At 42.2% G+C, this 19,139-nt stretch overlaps 1 protein-coding gene and 2 pseudogenes across 4 annotated transcripts in view; 1 reads left to right on the forward strand and 2 right to left on the reverse strand.

The window, feature by feature from the left end:
- Positions 1–19,139, reverse strand: part of ZNF169 (zinc finger protein 169) — a 42,778-nt gene that overhangs the window by 13,476 nt on the left and 10,163 nt on the right. For 2 of the 4 annotated variants that reach the window (XM_055271853.1, XM_055271852.1), the window contains exon 2: positions 14,068–14,155. In XM_055271853.1, coding sequence (XP_055127828.1) covers positions 14,068–14,100 — 33 coding nt within the window. In that variant the 5' untranslated portion in view covers positions 14,101–14,155. The other 2 variants (XM_063636214.1, XM_063636213.1) reach the window with 2 other exon arrangements.
- LOC134736188 (WD repeat domain phosphoinositide-interacting protein 2-like) lies at positions 1,896–18,600 on the reverse strand (annotated as a pseudogene).
- On the forward strand, positions 4,284–5,106 carry LOC129479179 (voltage-dependent anion-selective channel protein 1-like; annotated as a pseudogene).

Here is a 19,139-nt window from a genome sequence, read left to right on the forward strand (position 1 = left end):
TACTTGTACACCCATGTTCATAGCAGTACTGTTCACAACAACTCAAAACAACTTGAATGTTTATCAACTGAATGAATAAAGAAAATGTGGTATATACATACAATGGAGTATTTTTCAGCCTTAAAAAGGAGGGACCTTCTGATGGATATTTTCAAGAGACAAGCCTTGAAAATATGCCGAGTGACATAAGCCAGTCACAAAAGGACAAATATTGTATGATTCCACTTACGTGGGGTACCTAGAATAGGCAAATTCATACAGACAAAGTAAAACAGAAGTTACCAGGGGCTGGAGGGAGTGGGGATGGGGAGTTATTGTTTAATGGATACACAATTTCTATTTGGGATAATGAAAAAATTCTGGAAAGTGGTGATGGTTGTATAACAATGTGAATGTACTTAATGCCACTGAATTGTAAAAGTATATAGTCAATTTTGTGTTATGTATTACCAAAATTTTAAAAAGGATGTTAGCTGTAGATTTTTAGAAGATTATCCTCTGTTCCTATTGTACTGAGAGTTTGTTTTGTTTACAAATGGTTGTTGAATTGTGCTAAACTCTTATTTTATTAACTGATAAAATCATGATTTTTCTTCTTTAGCCTATCGATATGACCAACATTACATGACTTAAATTAGAAAAAATTTTTTTAACTGAAGAAATTTTTGCTTTATGTTGGTTTATGGCCCAGGATATGTCTATCTTCATCTGTGTTTCCAAAGGCACATGAAAAGAATACGCATTCTGTTCTTATTGGTTGGAATGTCTGCCATTTAAGTTTTATTTCTGTTTGTTCTCTGTTCTCTGGGCTTTTTGCCTCTTTGTTTTCTTTACAAATTTCTCATGGGTTACTCAAACTTTTTTATAATTCTGTCTTGATTTGCCTACAGTGTTTCTTAGTGTATTTCACTGTATAGCTTTTTTTTTTTTTTTTTTTTGAGACAGAGTCTCATTCTGTCGCCCAGGCTGGAGTGCAATGGCACGATCTCAGCTCACCGCATCCCCTGCCTCCCAAGTTCAAGTGATTCTCCTGCCTCAGCGTCCTGAGTAGCCAGGATTGCAGGCTCCTGCCACCAAGCCCGGCTAATTTTTGTATTTTTAGTAGAGACGGGGTTTCGTCATGTTGGCCAGGCTGGTCTTGAACTCCTGACCTCAGGTGATCCACCTACCTCGGCCTCCCAAAGTGCTGGGATTACAGGCGTGAGCCACCATGCCCGGCCATTGTATAGCTTTTTAAGTGGTTGCTCTAGGTGCTACATTACGTACATATAGCTTGTCATAATTTACTGGTGTCATCATTTTACCAGCTTGCTTTTTTTTTTTTTTTTTTAAATTATACAAACAAAATCGCTTTCCTTTGCTCCAGGGAGTCCAGGCAACCTTTCAAGTTCATTTGCTGCCTGAAAGAAAGGTTTTTAGTATCAGAAAGAACCTCGCTCTCCTCCAATATCCACATGGAAAACAAGATCAGAAACAAAAGTCCACCATGGAAGAAATCCCAGAGTGATCCAATTTGGAAAGAATTTAATTAACAAAATAAAACGGAGGGAAAATGGTCCAGGTGGGGCCCTAGGGAGAGAGGACTCCTGTCCCAGCCGAAGTCTGCCCAGCACACCTGGTGGGCAGCCCCTGGGCCTGTCACTGCAGAACTGGCCTCGACAATCAGACCCACTGTGCGCGACACCATGGCTTCCTTACGCACTCGGCATTATGTACAGATATTAAAAAACCCAACGGCAGGTGGCTGGAAAGTGGCTTCTAGCTCCCCTATGCTGGCTTGGCACATGCATGCATGCAAAGCAAGGAGGTTTTGCGGGCTTCACCAAACAGTTAATTTTGGCAAAAAGAGAAAACAAACCAAAAGCTAAAATTCATAAGCAGGATTTAAAAGCCACTGAAGTGAAAACGATGTATTTCCTCAGCGTTATGGAGTTAGACTACCACTACAATCTTTTTTTTTTTTTTAAATAAAGTCTCTGCCATCCTCTCCCCCGACTCAGGTCAAAGTTCATAGCAGCAATGCACAAAGTCCTCTGTGAAGCCAGTGTTCTCTGCTCCCCGGGTCAGAGGTCACAGGTCAAGTTTAGTCAGTCCGAAGAATCATGGGTGGGTGCTCGCTGTCCTCATCTAGGCGCAGGGCACTGGCCTCGTCCTCCAGGCAGGCGCCACCCACAGCACCCAGGTTGTCTGTGTAGGCTTTTGCTGCAGCTGCGCCGTATGTCTAAGTGACTAAGCGGCAGTCGTGAGAGGCAGAGTCCAAGATCTCACTGGTCGTTTCCAGACTGCCGTCCAGCCGGTACCGCTTCATCAGGGCGCACTCGCCGCCCTCCTGGGGGTCCATGTTGTACATGTACAGGTACCCGTCGGCGGCACCCACCAACAACCGCGGGATCTTCTGAATTGTGGCTAGCGAGCAGATGTTTTTGTGGCCGCAGAACAGCAGGCGGACTGTGGCGAAGGCTCTGCCCTGGTTGAACATTTCTGTCACTTGGGAGGGCAGGTAGCTGGTGGAGGCCATGAGCACTTTCCCGAAGTACGCGGTCGAGGTGGTGGGCTCCTCTGGGGGTTTTTCTTTCACAGTGTCGAGTTTGAAGATGTGCACGGTCTCAGTGTTGCTGGAGGCGGAGAGGAACATGCTGTCCATGCTGAAGGCCAGGGAGCAGATGCTCATGCACCTCTTCACTCATCTCCGAAACTCAAAGAGTTTTTGTCCTTCTGGAATGGAAAATACCCTAATCACGGTCCCCTTCTCCGAAGCCATGGCAAGTTTAGTTCCACTTGCGTCAAAGGCCAATGCCGCTAAAGGACTGTCGTGAGCCGGAATCATGTTTGCAGCTCTCAAATTAATGGTATTGAAGACCTGCACCTCTCCCATGGTCGCGCTCCCTGGGTACGCCAAGTAGCCGTTGTCGTTGTTGACTGACAGCGCACACAGGCCTGCAGGGTTTGGAGGCGTCTCCCTGATCGTATGCAGAACCTTCATGTCCCGAATGTTGTGGATGTACAGGGACTCCTCCAGGCATACTATCAGCCTTGCATTCATAGATCTCTTCCAGCTTACCCACGGAAGAAAGGGAGAAAAATTTATAACCAGACTTAACTACCAACAGCTAGGGACCAGACAACAGCGCGACGGCCAAGACCAGCTGCTCCTGATGCCCTTTTCAGTGCTGTCCTGGTTGAAGTTGGCGAAGAGCAGCTGGCCGGCGCCGGACTCCCGGCTCTGGCTCGCCAGGTTCATGGCTGGGCGCGCGAGTGGGCCCGGCAGAAGAGGGAGCGCGCGCGAGGGCGGGTCAGGCTGCACTCAGGGTCGGTGCCGGGCCCTGCTCACCTCCTTGGTCGCCGCCACTCGCCACCCTGGGATCAACCGCCCCAGCTTGCTTTTTTGTTGTTTTTTTGAGGCAGGATCTCACTCTGACACCTAGGCTGGAGTGCAGCAGCATGATCATGGCTCACTATAGCCTCAATCTCCCAGTCTACAGCAATCCTCCCACCTCGGCCTCCCAAGTTGCTGGAACCACAGGTGTGCATCACCACATCTCGCTAATTTTTTTTTTTTTTTTTTAACAGACAGGGTCTTACTATGTTGCCCAGGCTGGTTTCAAACTCCTGAGCTTGAGCAATCCTCCTGCCTCAGCCTCACAAAGTGCTGGCATTACAGGATAAGCCACCATACCTGGCCCATTTTACCAGGTTGAATAATTGTAGAGAACTTACCTCCCATTACATCCCCTTACTCTTTCTGTTTAAAAACAGAATTTTCCTAAGCATTTCCTCTATATACATTCAAATCCACATCAGACCATATGATAATCTTTGCTTCAGCCATCAACAAGTTTAGAAAATTCATGCAGAATAGCAATGCCTACTACGTTTACCCTTATGTCTTCTTTACCATGTTCTTCTTTTCTTCCTGATTGTTTCAGGGGACGCTGCTAGAAAGAACTACCTGAGACTGGGTAATTTATGAAAGAAAGAGGTTCAATTGACTCACAGTTCTACAGGCTGTACAGGGAGCATGGATGGGAGGCCTCAGGAAACTTATAATCATGGTGGAACGATGAAGGGGAAGCAAGCAAATCTTCACACTGTGGCAGGAGAAAGAGCGAGCAAGAAAGGGAAGTGCTACACACTTTTAAACTATCAGATCTCGTGAGAACTCATGATCACAAAAACAGCATGAGGGAAACCTGCCTCTGCACCAGAGCCCCTGCCATAGCTGCCTCTGAGCCCATTGCTGCCACCTCTGAGAAGATGGCTGTGCTACTCACATATGAGATCCTGGCAAATCTGCCAGGGATGTCTTCACCAATGGCTATGGATTTGGCTTAATAAAGCTTGATTTGAAAACCAAAGAGAAGAATGGATTGGAATTTACAAGCTCAGGCTCAGCCAACACTGAGACCACTAAAGTGACAGGCGGTCTGGAAACCAAGTACAGATGGACTGAATATGGCCTGACATTTACAGAGAAATAGTACACTGACAACACACCAGGCACTGAGGTTACTGTGGAAGATCAGCTTGCACGTGAACTGAAGCTGACCTTCAATTCGTCCTTCTCACCTAATACTGGGGGAAAAAAATGCTAAAATCAAGACAGGGTACAAGTAGGAGCACATTAACCTGGGCTGAGACATGGATTTTGACATTGCTGGGCCCTCAATCCAGGGTGCTCTGGTGCTGGGTTACGAGGGCTGGCTGGCCAGCTACCAGGTGAATTTTGAGAATGCAAAGTCCCGAGTGACCTAGAGCAACAGTGTAGTTGGCTACAAGACTGATGAATTCCAGCTTCACACTAAAGTGAATGATGGGACAGAGTTTGGCAGCTCCATTTACCAGAAGGTGAACAAGAAGTTGGAGACTGCTGTCAATCTCTCCTGGACAGCAGGAAACAGTAACATTAGCTTCGGAATAGCAGCCAAGTATCAGATAGACCCTGATGCCTGTTTCTAGGCTAAAATGAACAACTCCAGCCTGAGAGGTTTAGGATACAATCAAACCCCAAAGCCAGGTGTCAAACTGACACTGTCAGCTCTCCTGGATGGCAAGAATGTCAATGCTGGTGGCCACAAGCTTGGTTGAGGACTAGAATTTCAAGCATAAATGCACACTGTATTGTTTAATTTTAAACTATTTTTGGCCTGGCACGGTGGCTCATGCCTGTGATCCTAGCACTTTGGGAGGCTGAGGTGGGCGGATCATGAGGTCAGGAGATCGAGACCATCCTGGCTAACACAATGAAACCCTGTCTCTACTAAAAATACAAAAAATTAGCCAGGCGTGGTGGCAGGCACCTGTAGTCCCAGCTACTCGGGAGGCCGAGGCACGAGAATCACTTGAACCTGGGAGGCAGAGGTTGCAGTGAGCAGAGATTGCGCCACTGCACTCCAGCCTGGGTGACACAGCGAGACTCCATTTCAAAACAAACAAACAAACAAACAAACAAATTTTGCCGTATAGGAAACTTCAGAATTTAGTGTATCTTTTAATGTTGTATGTCTGGGATGCAAGTATTACTAAATATCATGTTAGACCCCCAAGTTAAAGATGATTCAGCTTTAAGATGTTACCCTTTCATGGGTACAGAAGAAACCCAATTCCAAAAAAGGTTCTTTCAGTGGTAGACTTGGAGGGAACATGGTGGCCCCTCTGAGATGCCAAGTTTCTTTTTTATCTAGAAATGGCTGTAAGTGGAAGCTGATAATATGTAGGTACTTTGTAAATTCATATTGAGTAAATGAATGAAATGGTGATTTCCTGAGAATGGAACCTTGGTTTCCTAACCCTAATTGATGAGAGGCTCATTGCTTGATTGTGTGTACAAACTCACCTGAAAGGGACTTTTTCAGACAGAGCTTCATGACCTGTTCCCACCCCAGTTCATCCTCACCTCTTTTATGCCAAAAGGTCTGCAGGGTGGGTTCACTGTGTCTTTTCTGCCATTTTGGGGTGGAGATGGTAGATGTGATGAAGCCAATAATTCAGGACTTACTCCTTCTTGTGTTGTGTTTCTTTGCCCTTGCACCAGAGTATGAAATAGCTTCCAGGAGCTCCAGCTGTAAGCTTGGAAGAGTCTGTATGATTGTAATCACATGATGACAACACTCAGAATCTAAACTGGACTTCTGTTGTATTCTCACCACTCAATTTGTTTTTTTAGCAGTTTAATGGGTACATTTTAGTGTCTTGCATTTTGTGTGGAATTAATTCCTCCCCTTCAAATGCTGTAGTTAATATCAGTTAAAAAAAACTTGAATAAAATATTGAAACCTTAAAAAAAAAAAAAAAAAAACCATCAGATCTCGTGAGAACTCACTGTCACAAAAATAACATGGGGGAAATCCACCGCCCTGATCCAATCACTTCCCACCAGGACCTTCCCCTAGTATTGACAATTAAAATTCAACCTGAGATTTGAGTGACGACACAGAGCCAAACTGTATCAGACTCCAGTACCACTCCCAAGTATGATGATTCACTAGAAGGACTCACAAACCTCATCATATAGTTATACACGTGGCTATGATGATTATAGTAAAAGGATGCAAAACAGAATCAGTAAAGGGAAATGGTTTGAGAGAGAAGTCTGGAGGAAACCAGACACAAAATTCCAAGAATTCTTTCTCAACAGAGTCACACATAATTCTGTAATTCTTCAGTAATAATTTGCAATACGTTAAATGTTGTCTGTCAGAGAAACCTATTAGAAACTCAGTGCCCGAAGTCTTAATGGGGCTAGTCAACAGACAGCCTCTGCCTAGCACATACTAAAAGCCCAGATCTCATAAAGAAAGCAAGTGTCCAGCATAAACCACATTGTTTATACACTTTAGGCACAGGAAGCTATACTTTTTTTATTGAGATGGAGTTTCGCTCTTGTTGCCCAGGCTGGAGTGTGGTGATCTCAGCTCACTGCAACCTCTGCCTCCTGGGTTCAAGCGATTCTCCTACCTCAACCTCCTGAGCAGCTGGGATTACAGGCGCCCACCACATCCAGCTAATTTTTTTGTATTTTTAGTAGAGACGGGGTTTCTCCATGTTGGTCAGGCTGGTCTTGAACACCCGACCTCAGGTGATCCACCCACTTCAGCCTCCCAAAGTGCTGGGATTACAGGCGTGAGCTACCGTGCCCGGCCAATTCTTATCAGTTCTGATGAGAAATCCATTGGCATTCTAATTGTTTTTCCCCTATAAGTAACATAATTTTTATCTGGATGCTTTCAGGATGATTTTTTCATCTTTAGTCTTCAGAAGTTTACTTGTATTCTGACATAGATTTATTGGATTCATCATGTTCCAAATTTACTCAGTGAGCTTTTAAAATCTGTAGGTTTGTTTCCTGCCAAATTTGGGACATTTTCAGCCATTATTTGTTGAAGTACTTTTTCAGCCCTTCCCTCCTTTGTTTCACCTTCCAACCTCCAAAGATATAAATATTACATCTTTTGTTGTACTCCCACAATTCTTGAGGCTCTATTCATTTTTATTTCCACTCTATTTTCTCTCTGTTCTATCTTCTAGTTCACTCATTTCTTTGTTACTGCTAATATACTGGTAAGTCTATCCCCTAGCTTTTTATTTCAGTTCTAAAATTTCCATATACTTATTCTTAAAACCTTTTATTTCCTTGCTGAGGCGTTCTAATTCTTTCATTTATCTCAAGCGTGTTCTTTTGGCTGTGGATATCCAGTTGTCCATGTATCATTTGTATACACTTCCCTTTTCTGATGGAATGATCTCGACATCCACCCTTGTAAAAAAATCAATTGACCATATATGTGAGATTTTTTTTCAGGACTGTCAATTCTATTCCACTGATCTACATGTATCCATCCTTATGCCAGTATGACACTATTTTGATTATGATAGCTTTGCAGTAAGTATTAAACTCAGGCAGTGTGAGTCCTCCAACTTTGTTTTCTTTTTCAAGATTGTTTTGGCTATTCAGGGTACCATGAGATTCCATGTAAATTTCAGTATGAGTCTATTTCTGAAAAAAACACCATTGGAATTTTGATTGAACTAAATCTATAGATCATTTTGGGTAGTATTGCCATCTTAACAATATTAAATCTTCTAATTCATTCCAAGCATGGAAAGTCTTTCCATTTATTTAGGTCTTCTGTAATTTCTTTCAGCAATATTTTGCAGTTTTCTTTATCTTTACTTCCTTGGTTAAATTTATCACTAAGTATTTTATTCTTTTTGATGCTGTTATAATTTGTTTAAATTTCCTGTTCAGATAGTTCATTGCAGATGTACACAAATACAACAGATTTTTGTGTGTTTACTTTGTATCCTGCAACTTTGGTTAATTCATTAGCTCTAACAATTTTCTCTGTGGATGACTTAGTCCATTCCTGCTGTTATAAAAAAATTGCTGCTTGGTGCAAGCTAGTTTCTTCTAACTATTTTATTTTTATTTTTTGAAATAGAGTCTCATTCTGTTGCCCAGGTTGGAGTGCAATGGCACGATCTCATCTCACTGCAACCTGAGCCTTCCAGGTTCAAGCGATTCTCCTGCCTCAGCCTCCTGAGTAGCTGGGATTACAGGCACATGCCACCACGCCTGGCTAATTTTTGTATTTTTAGTAGAGATGGGGTTCCTCCATGTTGGCCAGGCTGGTCTTGAACTCCTTACCTCAAGTGATCCACCTGCCTTGGCCTCCCAAAGTGCTGGGGTTACATGTATGAGCCACTGCACCCGACCCTTGGGAGGATTTTTATTACTAATTCAATATACTTACTAGTTATAGTCCTTTTTTTTTTTTTTTTTTTGAGACAGAGTCTTGCTCTGTTGCCCATGCTGGAGTGCAGTGGTGCAATCTCGGCTCACTGCAACCTCCATCTACTGGGTTCAAGCAATTCTCCTGCCTCAGCCTCCCAAGTAGATGGCATTACAGGTGCCCGCCACCACGCCCGGCTAATTTTTTTTGTATTTTTAGTAGAGATAGGGTTTCAGCATATTGGTCAGGCTGGTCTCAAACTCCTGACCTCAGGTGATCCACCAGTCTCAGCCTCCCAAAGTGCTGGGATTACAGCTGTGAGCCACCACACCCAGCCTCATATTATACTTTTAAAATAAGTTTTCTATACTGATATTCTCTGTTGAAAATTGTTGACTTCATTTCCTTTAGTTCCATGTCCATGGTTTCCTTGGTTGTTTGTGATTATTAAGAAAGTTCACTTAAAGTCTTTGTGCCTGGGCTTCCTCAGGGACAGCTGGGAGGCAGGCAACCTAATGGTAGCCAGGCAGTCTGAAATGCTATAGTACTCTCTCACCACTAAACAGCAGCTTATTTCTTCACCAAGTCTTCCAGTTTTGACAAGATTCCAGAATTTTACAAAAGTTGATTCTGACAGTTTTTTGCCAGCTCATTAGTTGCTTTTGGGGAAGGACAGAGGCCTGGATTTCCCTACTATTTATTTATTTATTTATTTATTTATTTATTTAGAGATGGAGTCTTGCTTTGTCGCCCAGGCTGGAGTAGAGTGGCGTGATCTCGGCTCATTGCAACCTCCGCCTCCCAGATTCAAGCAATTCTCCTGCCTCAGCCTTCCGAGTAGCTGGGACTACAGGCGCATGCCACATGCCCAGCTAATTTTTGTATTTTTAGTAGAGATGGAGTTTCATCTTGTTAGCCAGGATGGTCTCTATCTCCTGACCTCATGATCCGCCTGCCTCAGCCTCCCAAAGTGCTGGGATTACAGGCATGAGCCAACACACCCGGCCCCTACTCTGTAATTTTTTCTGATACATGTTTCATTTTTGTTAAATTATATGATCTCACGTATATAAAATATCCAGAAGAGGTAAATCCATAGGACAAAAAGCAGATCAGTGGTTGCCAGGGGCTGGGAGAGGGGCAAATGGGGAACAACTCCTAATGGGCATGAGGTTTCTTTTAGCAGTGATGAAAACATGATGGTGAAGGTCACTCAATTTTGTTAATATAATAAAATCTTCTGAATAGTACATTTTAAATGGCTGGATTGTATGGTATGTGAATTATATCTCAACCAAAAAAATTTTTTTAAGTTTTAATTCCAATGAGGAGTGAACCCCTAAATAAACCAGGAATCTTATACGAATTGATGCTATGCTGTAGGTATCATTATTCCTAAACCAACAAAGTCTCCTGCACACAACAAACATTTTTAAAATTTTTAAGATTCAATGAAGGGGTTATGAAAGGAAAATAAATCTTGGGGTGCCCAGATCACTAGGCTAAAGGGAAAAGTCAAGCTGGGAACTGCTTAGGACCAACCTGCCTCCCATTCTATTCAAAGTTACCTCTCTGCTCACTGACATAGATGCATATCTGATTGCCTCCTTTGGAGAGGCTAATCAGAAACTCAAAAGAATGTAACTGTCCCTCTCACCTGTTACCTGGAACCCCTCTTGTTCAAGTCTTGCCCCCCTTGCTTCAAGTTGTTCCGCCTTTCCAGACCGAACCAATATACTTCTTACATACATTGATTGATGTCTCATGTCTCCCTAAAGGGTATAAAACTAAGATGTATCCCAACTGCCTCAGGCACATGTTGTCAGGACTTCCTGAGGCTGTCATGGGCGCATCCTGAGGACTAAGCTCTGATTTTTTTTATCTTGCCCAAATTCCTATCTAAGGGGTCTGGGGAGTCATGCCCTACAAACCACAAATTCTCATCAGATGGGTTTTATTTAACCCTATATATCGTGGCTTACTTTCCAATCTGACTCTGGCATAACATTATGAGACAAGGAAGAAAATTAAAATATTTAACCCCAAAATGTATTTCCTTGCCATACCTTAAAATTGCTCTGCAAAGTCTCTTGTGGGAAAAATCCACATTCTATAGAGAATCCCCTTGCCCTTTGTCTTCCTTCCTTCCTTCCTTCCTTCCTTCCTTCCTTCCTTCCTTCCTTCCCTCCCTCCCTCCCTCCCAGATCCAGGAGATCATCAACTAAGAGCCAGGTACCCTTTTAGGTCCCATAAGAAACATTTTACAACCTGCTCTCTGAAGTCTGCTATCTGAGAGCTGCTTCTGCACAATAAAACTTGGTCTCCACAATCCTTTATCTTAACCTGAACTTTCCTTTCTATTGATCTCAGGTCTTCAGACAAACTCAACCGTCAACCAGAAAATGTTTAAATTTACCTATAGCCTGGAAGCCCCTGCTTTGAGCTGTCCCGCCTTTCTGAACCAAACCAATGTATTTCTTAAGTGTATTTGATTGATGTCTCAGGCCTCCCCAACATATATAAAACTAAGCTGTACACTGACCACCTTGGGCACATGTTCTCACAACCTCCGGAGAGCTGTGTCATAGGGCCATGGTCACTCATATTTGGCTCAGAATAAAACTCTAAAAATATTTTACAGAGTTAGACTCTTTTCATTGACAATCCTCAACCTTGGCAAAATAAACTTTCTAAATTAACTGAGACCTGTCTCAGGTTTTCTGGGTTTACAGGGTGCTAACTAGTTTCTTATTAGTTAACATATTGTGCTTACCAGCTCCCTTTCTATGTTACAACTATAATGCATGTTACAATTTCTCCTCTCAGGCAAAAGCCCTTAGGAAAAATGCCTAAATGTCATGTTGCATATAGGTCAGGTTTTTCTATATAATTCAGATCTGATGCATAACAAAGTACGAGGAAATGCAATTTTAAAAATAATAAAATACACAATTTCAATGCTTCAAATAACATGCATCATAACAAACCTCTTTCCCTTTATGCAATGAGTATTTTTTGACTAAGAGACACTATTCTAGATATGGAAGCTTTGTCTTAAAACGCTAAGCCTCTTAGATGCTTAAATCTTTTCATCAATTTTTCACAGATGTTAGATATAGTGAACTCCAAGTTTCTCTTCAAAGAATCAGTATGTCAGAATGTTCAGTTCTCTTATTCTTTGATTCTCCATTTTAAAGTTTAACTTCCTGGTTCTCTTCACCCCCTTGCCTCTAGTTTCAGTAAACGACCGTCCCACCAGTTCTAATCAGTAGTTCACATCTGTTCCCCTGGTCACCTGCTTTGACCTGAGTCACCCCTGGTCACCTGCTCTGGCCTGAATCATCCTGAATAACTGTCCTTTCCACCAAACTACCCACCCCACCACTCTGGCTGGTACCCCTGCTCTCTTTAAAATAGCCAACCGGAATTAGCTTAGACTGTGCGGTCCAACCCTAGCCAACAGGGGAATGACACAGCAGTGGAGCTACCTGCGTCAGGAATAAGAACCCCTTCCCCTCCCTTGCCCAGGCGTGCTCTCACCATTACTCCATTAGCGAGTTGCACCATTCTATAGAAGTAAAAATTGCCTTGCTGAGAAAATTAAATTTATGTTCGAGTGCTATTTCTTTGCAGCACTAAGGAAAAAGCATTTTGTTTCTAACACAAATAAATGGCTAAAACAAACAAACAAAAATGTATATTGAGAGAAGTTGGTCACAGACAGAATAAGGTTTAGGGCCTGCTAAAGATTCCACAGGAAGTGGAAGAGTAAGGACAGAAAACATAAGCCAATATTCCATGTTTTGCAAGAATGCTTCTCTATTAACATACACAGTAAAGTGCAACATATGGAAGAAAAAAGTCTCCTACTACCTTGGAAAAAAATCCTGAACTGCCTGTGCTACATACACATTTTCTCTCAAAGATGTTACAGATTTCTCTCAAAGGTGTAACAAATAAGGGACTCACAGCTCTCAGTGACGTTCTCGTAAGATCAAAACCATTTTAAATTTATCCAGAAATATGTAAATATCCACCATGAGCCCCAGAATATGATTACATATAGATCTCTCATTCTACACTTGACATATTTATAGCACAAAGCAAAACTGAATTAGCAAAAATGACAATAAATATTTTGTGTAATTGATAAAATCAATACAAAAATGCCCTGCCTGGCAGCTATTTATGTTGTCAGTAAGTGTTAATTCCATTCAGTTACATCAAGTTCACACGCTGCCTAGCTGGTGGAGAATCATCTATTTTCAGAGAAGTAGGCAATCTGGACCTTTAAGCATAATCTTCCAATTTTTAAGTACAGAAAACTCACTTTATAAAGTATGGGCCTGCAAAACTATCCATGCACCACACAGAAATAGCAGGTTACAGCCCTCACCTATACACAGAAAACTAATGTGGCTAAAGACCACTGGCTGTTGAAAGCTTCCCACATGGTGAGGGATAGCCTGCCAGTCACCTCGTCTCTGAGAAGGGATAGGATTCCTGCCCCATTTTCTTTCCTTCTTTTTTTTTTTTTTGAGACAGAGTCTCACTCGGTTGCCCAGGCTGGAGTGCAATGGCGCAATCTCAGCTCACTGCAACCTCTGCCTCCCAGGCTCAAGCAATTCTCTTGCCTCAGCCTCCCCAGTATCTGGGATTACAGGCACGCGCCACTGTCCTGCGTCATTTTCACAGCAGTCTCTTCCCCTAACTCTTCAGCTTGCCAAACCCTTCAGGGGCAAATCAGACAATTTCTCTTTTGAGAGCCTTCTTATATATATATATATTTTTTTGAGATGGAGTCTCACTCTATCGCCCAGGCTGGAGTGCAGTGGCGTGATCTCGGCTCACTGCAACCTCAGCCTCCTGGGTTCAAGTGATTCTCCTGCCTCAGCCTCCCTAGTAGCTGGGATTACAGGCACCCACCACCATGCCCAGCTAATTTTGTACTTTTAGTAGAGATGGGGTTTTACCATGTTGGCCAGGCTGCCCTCGAACTCCTGACCTCAGGTGATCCTCCTGCCTCGGCCTCCCAAAGTACTGGGATTACAGGTGTGAGCCACTGTACTTTTGTAGGCTTTCAGAGTCACTGGGCACATAAGCATGGATGTCCTGTATTTTTATTTTAACTGCCCAGGATGTGATGGTCACAGTTAACTACTTGATAAATACCTGAGCCATAAATGTAGCAAATAAGACTGAGAGAAAGCTCCAGATAAGATGAGTCACACCTATAAGATCAAGATAGGCTTTGCCTAACACCAAGAAGGCAGCCTTCAGGACAAGAAAAGATTATGAAACCTTCCTGCAATACCTAGGAAGAAATTTCGGGACTTACCTCCTCCCTGGTTGTCAGGAGTCCTGGTGCCATATCCCTGCTCTCTGGAGTACTCTTCCTAGAGGAGAGTCAAGTTGCAGAGGCAAATCTGGGGAAAGAGATGAGAAGTGAGAGAGGTACTTGGGAAGAACACCCTTCACATTCTGTCCAGTCTCCCAATTCAGTAGGGAGTAGGGGAACAGGGAAGCAACAAAGGCAGGTTGCAGAGGGCATCGGTGAAGCCCATTCTTAGCCAGTGTCTTATAAAAAAAGCCCACAGAGCTGGGCCAGCAACAGGCTTACATCCAAACTCTAGTTAGGGAATGAAGCCCCCATCTTCCAGCAGCTGGGTGAGACTTTGTGTGGACTCCATTAAAAGAAAAAGGCCTCAGAGTGCCCTCAAGTGAGCATTCATGTTGAAAAACAAAATGCCTCATCATACTGAAAACAAAAGCATCCCATCCATATTTACCCTGAGGCCAAAGGACAGGTTCCAGGAAGTCCAAAGCAGAAGTTCCTGGTTTTGAGGGAGACATGAAGCAGGGTGGAGGCCATAACCTGAGTTTCCTTCTATGTGACCCTGGCTGCACCCTTCCCTCCACTCACATATCAAAAATTAGGTCCCAAAATTTGAAATGTGGCTTGGAATTTAGGAACAGGCAGTCAGTAACTGACCTAGTTTTTTAACAAGTCAATTTCATGAAGAGATTTTTAAGAAGGGAGAAGTAGGGGTAGATTTTTTTCTTAATGAAAATATTTCTTAAAAGATAAATCATACTTCAGATGCCAAGTATAGGTCTTGACTGGATTCTGTCTTGTACAAATGAATGAGAAAAGCAGACTACAAGAGACAATTCAATATGTGATGAGAATTATTGTTAATGGTGTTAGGTTTTGAGAACAACGCTCTGATTTTTTAAAATCTTGCCCAAATTCCTATCTAAGGGGCCTGGGGAGTCATGCCCTACAAACCATAAATTCTCGTCAGATGAGTTTTATTTAACCCTGTATATGACTTACTTTCCAATCTGACTCTGGCATAACAAGGAAGAAAATCAAAATCTATTACCCCAAAATATATTTTCTTGCCATACCTTGCAACTGCCCTACAAAGTCTCCTGTGGGAAAAATCCACATTCTATAGAGAATCCCCTTTCCCCTTTGTTTTCCTTCCTTCCTTCCCAGATACAAGAGATAATCAACTAAGAGCCAGGCACCCTTTTAAGTCTGATAAGAAATATTTTACAACCTGCTCTATCGGAAGTCTGCTATCTGAGAGCTTCCTCTGCACAATAAAACTTGGTCTCCAAAATCCTTTATCTTAACCTGAACATTTCCTTTCTGTTGATCCCAGGTCTTCAGATAAACTCAACCAATTGTCAACTGTCAACCAGAAAATGTTTAAATTTACCTATAGCCTGGAATCCACCCCCCTACTTTGAGTTGTCCTGTCTTTCTGAACCAAACCAATGTATTTCTTAAATGTATTTGATTGATGTTTCATGCCTCCCTAAAATATATAAAACCAAGCTGTACACTGACCACCTTGGGTACATGTTCTCAGGACCTCCTGAGGGCTGTGTCATGGGCCATGGTCACTCATATTTGGCTCAGAATAAATCTCTAAAAATATTTTACAGAGCTTGCCTCTTTTTGTCAACAGTGTGATCATGATATTCTGGATATGGAGGAAACAGTCATTAAGAAATGATACAAACGTTCTGTGGTGTGAACTAACATGTTTGCAATTTTTTAAAAATGCAACACTTTCAACAAATGAATAGCATTAAAAATATAGTAGAAAAAATACAATAGAAAGAGCTCTTACAGATCTTATAGAATAAAAAGAGAATTAAAGAGACACCAATTGGGCTGGTGCGATGGCTCACGCCTATAATCCCAGCACTTTGGGAGGCCAAGGATGGATCATGAGGTCAGGAGTTCAAGACAACCCTGGCCAAGATGGTGAAACCCTGTTTCTACTAAAAATACAAAAATTGGCCAGGCACAGTGGCTCACGCCTGTAATCCCAGCACTTTGGGAGGCCAAGGTGGGTGAATCATGAGGTCAGGAGTTCAAGACTAGCCTGGTCAACATGGTGAAACCCTATCTCTATTAAAAATACAAAAAAATTTGCTGGGTGTGGTGGCGAGCGCCCATAATCCCAGCTACTCCAGAGGCTGAGGCAGGAGAATCACTTGAACCTGGGAGGTGGAGGTTGTAGTAAGCCGAAATCACGCCATTGCACTCCAGCCTGGGCAACAGAGTGAGACTCTGTCTCAAAGGAAAAAAAAAAAGAAGAGACCCCAATCAACCGTAATGTGTGAACCTTGTTTAGACATTTTTGAGGCAATTGAGGAAACCTGCGCATGATTAGATATTAGACAACATTTTAAAAATCAGTATAAATTGTATTAAGTTTAGGTTAAAAATGGTCTAACCAATGTTCTCTGCAAATAATTGTGACTATACTTAAACAAAAAGAGAGTGCAGGCCAGGTGTGGTGGCTCACGCCTGTAATCCCAGCACTTTGAGAGGCTGAGGCAGGTGTATCAATTGAGGTCAGGAGTTCTAGGCCAGCCTGGCCAACATGGTGAAACCCTGCCTCTACTAAAAACACAAAAATTAGCCAGGCATGGTAGCAGGCGCCCAGCTACTTGGGAGGCTGAGGCAGGAGAATCACTTGAACCCGGGCAGTAGAGGTTGTAGTCAGCTGAGATCGCACCACTGCACTCCAGCCTGGGTGACAGAGTGAGATTGTCTCAAAAAAAAAAAAAAAAAAGAAGAAAAAAAGAGAGTGCAGAGCCTACAGCTGACATCATATTTAATGTTGAGAAACTAGATGCTTTCCCCCTAAGATCAGGAACAAGGCAAGGATGCCCCTACAACTCCTATTTTACATCACTGATAAGATAATGAAAAGACAAGCCACGGACTGAGAGAAAATACAGGAAGAAAAATGACAGAATAGGAGAAAGAGAAATAGACCAACGCATAATCATAGTCAAGAAAATTTATTACACCTCACTCAGTTAATGGAAAAGTGAACTGACAATAAGTCAGGAAATGGATGATCTGGAAAACACTATTGGGCAGTATTGATCTAATGGACATTTGCAGAACACCAAACCCAACAAGTACAGAATACATATCCTTTATAGGTGTGTACACAAAATATTCACCAAAGTAGATGAAATACTGAGGCATAGAAAACAAATCTCCAATTTCAAAGGACTAAAATTTAAAGAGTACCGTCCCCAACTTACAATGGTTCAACTTACAATTTTTCGACATTATAATGGTGTGAAAGCAGTACACATTCAGTAAAAACCATACTTCTTTTTTATTTACTTTTTGAGAGACAGAGTCTCACTTTGTCACCAAGGCTGGATGCAGTGGCACAATCACAGCTCACTGCAGCCCCAACTTCCTGGGCTCAAGCAATCCTCTTGCCTCAGCCGCCAGAGTAGCTGTGGCTACAGATGTGTGCCACCATGCCTGGCTATTTTTTTATTTTTCATAGAGATGGGGTCTCACTGTTTGTCCAGGCTGGTCTAGAACTTCTGGCCTCAAGTGATCCTCCTGCCTCAGCCTCCCAAAGCACTGGGATTACAAGGCATAAAGCACCATGCCCAGTCAAAACCCTACTTCAAATTTGGAATTTTAATCTTTTCCAAGGCTTGCAATGCTGGGCAGCAGCAGCAAGCCACAGCTCCAAGCCAGCCACACAATCATGAAGGTAAACAACCTATACTCTATAGTGGAACACGTTGCCAGATGATTTTGCCCTTTCTGAACCAAACCAATGTATTTCTTAAGTGTATTTGATTGATGTCTCATGCCTCCCTGAAATATATAAAACCAAGCTGTGCCCCAACCACCTTGGGCACATGACTGCCCAACTGTAGGCTAATGTAAGTATTCTGAGCAAATTTAAGGTAGACTAGGTTACGCTCTGATGTGCGGCAGGTTAGGTATATTAAACGCATTGTCAACTTAAACAATATTTTCAACTTACAATGGGTTTATTGGGACATAATCCCATTGTAAGTCAAGGAACATCTGTATATTATTTGCCCAAGATGGAACTAAAGCAGAAATCAATAAGATATTTTTTAAAACCTTGATAATTAGGAATTAAGCAGCCCTTATCTAAAGGAGATATGAATCAAAGAAGAAATTCCAAGGGATACGAGAAAATATTTTGAACTCGGTGATTCTAATAAACCTATTAATACATATCACAACTTACCAAATTTGTGACGTGGAGCTGTTCCAGGCTGAATTATTCCGTCTCCCATATTCGTATGTTGACATCCTAACCCCTAGTACCTTAGAATGTCACTGTCTTTGGAGGTAAGGTCTTTAAAGAGATAACTAAGTAAAAATGAGGTCATTAGAGTGGCCCTACTCCAATATAACTGGTGTCATTATAAGAAGAGAAAATTTGGACATAAAAAGTTCCAGAGGGAAGACCATGTGAAGACACAGGGAGGAGATGACCAGCTATAAGCCAAGGAGAAAGGCCTCAGAAGAAACCAACCTTGCCGAAACCTTGACCTTGGACTTCTATCTTCCAGAATTGTGAAGAAAAAATTTCTGTTGTTTACAGCCACCCACTGTGTGGTACTTTGTTATGGCAGCCCTAGCAAATGAATACAGCAGGTAATAAGGCAGTTCTTAGAAAGAAAGTTATAGCTTTAAATGAATGTACTTTAAAAAAAGAAGTTTTAATTTAAAAAAAACTCAGCTCCCATCTTAAGAAGCTAAAAAAAGAAAAGCAAAAAGAACCCAAAATAAGAAGAAAGGAAGTAATAAGGAGGAAAATATAATGAAATAGAAATGAAATTATAGAGAATTAAAAAGTCAAAGGGTGTTTGCAAAAAAAATTAAAATTGCTAAACCCTAGACCTGAAACTATAAAACTCCTAAAAAAAAAAAAATAGGAAAAAGCTTCATGCTATTGGTCTTGACAATGATTTCTGGAATATGACACTAAAAGAACAAGCAACAAATATAAAATAGACAAATGGGACTACATCAAACTTACCAACTTCTCTGCAGCAAAGAAAACAGCCAACAGAGTGATAAGG

Source organism: Symphalangus syndactylus, chromosome 3 (assembly GCF_028878055.3).
Source record: "Symphalangus syndactylus isolate Jambi chromosome 3, NHGRI_mSymSyn1-v2.1_pri, whole genome shotgun sequence".
NCBI lineage: Eukaryota > Metazoa > Chordata > Mammalia > Primates > Hylobatidae > Symphalangus > Symphalangus syndactylus.